Raw genomic sequence first — 5,658 nt, 5'->3', positions numbered from 1 at the left:
ATAGAGCAACTGTATAAACCACAACAGCTTCTGGAGCTATACTATCTGATGTTGCAATGCCATTTGAGACTAATAAGATTTCCACTAATTTGCTAATTAGTTTGATATCACCTAGGGTGTGAGCTTTTAGCCTGTCATCTTCCTAATAAGCCATGTAGCTAGAGAATGGGCAAAAGAGGATTTACCTTCATCAAAGGCTGACACTGCAGCTAGCTTGATTTTCAATGAGGATGTCTGGAGGCCAGACTGATTAATGTAAAAGGTACTCAAGCAGCCTGTTTGCGGGACATACATAGGTTATTACGGTTCCAGTTGCTTAGTCTCAAACCATTGTCCATTTGAAATCATATGAAGAAGTCCACTGAACTTCTTAGTTAGGAGACCTCAAATTTTTTCAGACACACCAGCTGCTGGATCTCTACCCACTCAGAAGCCAAGCTGGAAGTGAGAGAAATTCTCTATTGGGATGAAGAATGTCCTGGTTCTAGGTGAATAAGTCTCAAAAATTTCTGATTATGTGACAGGCAATGGCCTCAATTAAAAGAGATGGGTGAGTTCTTTCCACTACTGAGAAGTCTTATTCATAGAGTTGTCACAGATTCAAGGATGGAGTTGTATTGATAGTTTTTTCTCATGAAAGGGCAAACTTATCTCTTGTAATTTCTTTTTGTACATATTACCATATTTTTATACCCATGGCAAAACAAACCAATCCCAAGTTTCATCATTATAAATGAAGTGATCTACACTTCTGACAGATGTATCACTCACATGTTTTAAGTTAATTTAATGACTTTTTTCAACAATGAAGATAATTTTTCCCTTCCTTGTCAATACCCATTTCTATTATTTATACTTTAAAATCCCTACTGAATGTCTCCAATAAAAGTAACATTTTAATTTTAATTTTCCCCTTTCATATATATGAAATTCCCTATTATAAATAGAAGCTTCCAAGACAACACAACATTCTCCTAATTACATCATAATCCAATTTATAGGGTGAAGAAAATCATTTAGAGAAGGAGAAAAATACTTCAAAAAAACAAGTTACACTTAAGCTTTTGAAGGCTTTTAGAATGTGTTTAGTTATAATTAACTACTAAGCAAGCTAATTAAAACTCTTTGTATATTCTTAAGAAAAACTTATGATCATATTAGTAGGTTATCAGCAATACGTTATACAAATCCTTTACAGAAGTATAAAATACACATAACTATTAAAACTCACCTATTATAATATCTGCCTCCCATCATAAACTGATTGCTTGATGTTGGACATATTTTAAAACGTTGAATATTTTCACTGGTCCGAAAATAAAGTGAATAATCACCAGGTGTGTTATCTGAAGGCCTCACAAGAAAACTGCACACCTGACCAACTGAAAAGATATAATACAGTGTTATTCACTGTTAGTTATCTTAATGTCATTTATGAGCTCTTATCAAAGCTCTTTCTGTACAAATTAGCAAGAATTGCACACTTAAAGGAGAAAAACTGATGTAAATTCCAATAGCAAATCCACATTCTTCACCCAAATGGGATGAAGTATTACTAAACTACCAAAGTTAATGCAAAATCATTTGGCTGTAGCTGATAACCTATCTCCACTTTTGCCGCCTCTTTACAAGAGTATATGGTTTACATGTGGGAGGTTTGACAATGTTTTCAAAAAAATGAAGATTTTTGTTCTCATATTTAAGGTACGTTATTTGACAGTATGAATCAGAAATCTTGATGTTTTAATTTTAATAATTATTTCCTCTATGAGGAGACTAAAAAAAAAAGTTTATAATACATTCTCCCATAAGTACATAACAGTATTTTCTCCTTAGCATTTTGAAAAAGCCCAAGATATTTTTTTATTTATATATATTACAAAAAATAAAAAAACTACTTCAATTAGAATTATGAAACTAACAGTACTTGAGAACGCAAAAAAAAATACTCAGTGCTCAGCCATGAGGTTTTTTTCCAATGTAGTAGTAACCACAGGTCTGATGCTCATATGTTCATACAGAAAAAAACAGGTTTTGCTGCGATCTGTTATAAACAGGATTACTTTGTGTCATTCTCCTACCACTGTATTTCCATCTGAAATACGAGTACCTGTCATCAGCAAATTGTAAGCCTCTTGTTTGGAGATCTTCCCATGGAACCATCTTAAAGATGAAGAGAAAAATTAGAAAGCAAGACTATCAGCTCTCTTTTTTAGTTTTTGTGACATCTAAGGCTCTGGCACCTATGAATTTTTCTTTATTGTAAAAACCTAGTACCTATAGATTATATAAGCAAACATTATGTTACTCAGCAATTCTGTTTTTCTACCAACAGAATGAAAATTATATCTCTACAGCTATATAAATAAACTTATTTCAATATGAGTATCCAACACAAAGTAAATGTTCAAATTCAAGTGTGTTTAGAAATGAAAAGGCATTGTTTAAATGCTAGATAATTTGACAGGCATATTTGAAGTCAGTCTCAGAGAGCAATTTATTTGAAGCGTGAAATGCAAAGCCCAAAGAGATTAATGAAAGTAAAATACTGTGCAGAATAACCAAAATTTAATTTTGCTAGAAGCTGAGGAAATAAAATCTAGCTTTGTTAGACTATTGAATATTAATTGCTTTAATCTCACACCTTGCATCTTCCACAGAGTCCTACATCAGAGCATCATCCCAAAAATATACAGCAATTTGTCCAGTCTCAACATGATACCTATGATTATAGGAAACAGCTTGACATTGCATGGCTATTCGATTTACATCTGGCACACCACATACTACAATTTAAGAGCTCATCCTGTCCTTTAAAGGAAAGCTAGAAATATAGCCTTTCATTGCAGTGTGTGTGTGCATGCACGTACGCATGTGTATTTAAATGTGTAAAAGAAAGCTTCTTTTACACATCAAAAAAGAGCTCTAGTTCTAACTTGCTTTCTATATTACCTTCACAGGGCAATCTCTGGCTACTGGAACATTCACAGAAATACCTGCCTCCTTTGCAGTCCTCTGAGCAGCATGAGTAACTGGACTGATAGTGTCAAAGCTCTAAGAATCTGCTACATACTACTTTGTTAAAAAAAAAAAGTTCCTGTATTTGAAGTCTGCTATTAAAAAAAAAAAAAATCCAAAAAAAACCCAAACAAAAACCCACAAAACAAGATATGCCTTCTTCAATCATCAGTCCTTTAGAGACTGCAAACAGGGCAATAAATACAGGAAGCAACAGCTGCAATTATATCAAGCAAATGGAGGACAGATTAAGTTGTTCAGCTACTAGAAATTTTCTGTAACTTTCATTTGCTACTCATCTTTCCTACTGAAAATAATATAACAATCAACTGTTTCCCATGATATCAATTCATTGTTCATTGTAAACTGTATTAGGTTTGGGGTTTTTTTAAAGTATTTAACAAGTTGAAATTCACTGCAGATTATTCTATAGTCCTCTGGTTTTTGCTTTAAGTGTTAGCACATGAGGCTAATACAGAGAAAGTGTTATTATTACACTATTATTCCTCTAATGATACTTTGTTACCTCTCCTGCATTTAGAGTTGAGCAGACTTGAAAAAAGGTTACCTCTAAGGCACACTGTACATGTATTAAAAACCCCCACAAATCAGAAAAAAACACACCCTCCATTGTATATATTCTGGATAAAGTGATCACACAGAGACTTCATCCATGATTTTATCACTACAAAACCCATTAACATTAGGCATAACTAATACAAGACTTTCATGTCAATTACCTATGCATCTTCAACAGCTAGTATAGAAGAAAATTCTTAAGATCAAAAAACAGGTACACACAGATTTGGTTCATCTTCCCAATCTCATAGTTAAAGTTTACAAACAGTTATTTTATTATTTGATTGTAATTAAAACAAAACAAAAATCCTTACATTTTGCCTTCATGTGGATCTTCTTCTCTTCCCTAATAGGAGAATTAAGATATTAAGTGCATGACAACAGTATGCTTGAGTTTAGAAAGTAAACTTCATAGGTTAAGACCTTCTGTATAAGCACTAAGAAGCTAAAGACATTTTTGAACTAGATGGCTTATTGCACAGTTCATGTAAAGAGGTTTTCAACTTAATTCACTAAGTGGAAATTCAGCCATAACACATTACTTCAAAAGACTGGTTCTGTCACTCTTCAAGTCCTTTTTTATTTGTGGTAAGTTAAATCTCAACTTTTCTGAACTTCAAGCACTAATGTAGAAATCTAGTTAGATACTGTAACACTGCCATTTCAATTTAGCCATTCACATTCTGATATAGATGTGATAAACAGGTGAAGCAAACTCTACTAATAGCAAAATATATATGCTGCAAAGCAAACATCAACAGGACTACAAAGTAATGGTGAACATCTTTAAAAAAAGCACATGGGAAGGTGAGGTGGGTGTTTTTGTCCATTAAATCATCTCTTCTCCTGCAGTAATTCAATCATCTTTAAGTCACCTGGTTAGTTTCCTGACTTAGCATAAGCCCTTCTAGGTATAATTAACTCATCAATATACTTTTAAATCCATACTTGGCCCTTAAAAAAAAGACAGATTTACCGCAGTGCAAAATTTCACTCTATACATTTATGAATGTTTCATAGCAAACAAATAAGAATGTAACTGAATGATTAGCAAGTTCTTTGTCAGGACTGGTGAGTTGAGAGATCTGCCTAATAAGTTCACAGTATCATTCATTTGCACATGAACTTGTTTGAATAACATGTGAAGAAGTATTTTGTTTGGATATTGAATGAGACTTAAAGGTTTGTTATACTATTTAAAAACTGGCAGATTCAATTATAGAATCATATAGAAACCAATCATAGAATGGTTTGGGTTGGAAGAGACCTTAAAGATCATCTAGTCCAACCTACCTGCCATGGGCAGGGACACCTTCAGGAAAGTTTAGAAAAGTACATAAAGTCAGGCAATTAAACACCACTAGTTTGAGTTTATTTCAATGTTAATTTAAACACACACACAAATAAATAATAAAAACAACAAAAACAACAAAGAAATCTCAGTTCTCCAACAGATTTGAATTTAAAATTACTTACCACTTCTTCTACCAGGTCTTCTACAATAAGACCTTGTTCATCTGTTCGTAGGTTTGTAACCCACATCCAGCCATCTTCCAATTCATTATGGAGAATAAACATATCTCCTTTAAGGAAACTGAAGAGAGTTACAGTAATATTTACGTTAGAAGTACAATCATAATACAAAGTTTAATACACCACAACATTAAAAGATAGTAACATCCTTCTTTTATCAAGAGGGAACAAATACTAAACACAAGCAAACACAATCAAAGATTCCATTAATAGACTAAGAAAACAATACTTATATCAAAACCTAATTTTATAAAATAAAGCCTGGGGAATACATACTATTGGGTTGGAAAAAAAGTAAATGCTTTTTTTTTTTTTTAAATGGATGGACATACTTGTCTTGAAATGTGTCCTGGTTCGAGCTAAACAGAAATAATTTTCTATTTATTGAATTTACTTTTCAGCTCAGTCTCTTCTAAGTGTCTGAACTTGCTGAAACTAGCAGCATGTTTTTCCAGACAGTGTGTACTGCTACAAGTAATAATGACAAGCCCACTATTTCACCATGGGTGCCGTGTCTGCACCTATGGG

The 5,658-nt window shown here is 33.0% G+C and overlaps 1 protein-coding gene across 1 annotated transcript; it reads right to left on the bottom strand.

Annotated features, from left to right (window-relative positions):
* Window positions 1-1,231: 1,231 nt before the first annotated feature.
* On the bottom strand, window positions 1,232-5,191 carry LOC104546681 (ras GTPase-activating protein 1-like; the record flags this gene model as incomplete). Its single annotated transcript, XM_010192119.1, has 4 exons — window positions 1,232-1,382; window positions 2,111-2,163; window positions 3,912-3,943; window positions 5,074-5,191. Coding segments are annotated over 4 exons (354 nt in total), but the record flags the coding sequence as incomplete, so codon positions are not given.
* Between the last annotated feature and the right edge of the window lie 467 nt (window positions 5,192-5,658).

This window comes from Mesitornis unicolor, unplaced genomic scaffold (genome assembly GCF_000695765.1).
Source record: "Mesitornis unicolor isolate BGI_N332 unplaced genomic scaffold, ASM69576v1 scaffold45769, whole genome shotgun sequence".
NCBI lineage: Eukaryota > Metazoa > Chordata > Aves > Mesitornithiformes > Mesitornithidae > Mesitornis > Mesitornis unicolor.
This window is presented reverse-complemented; position numbering and strand designations above follow the sequence as displayed.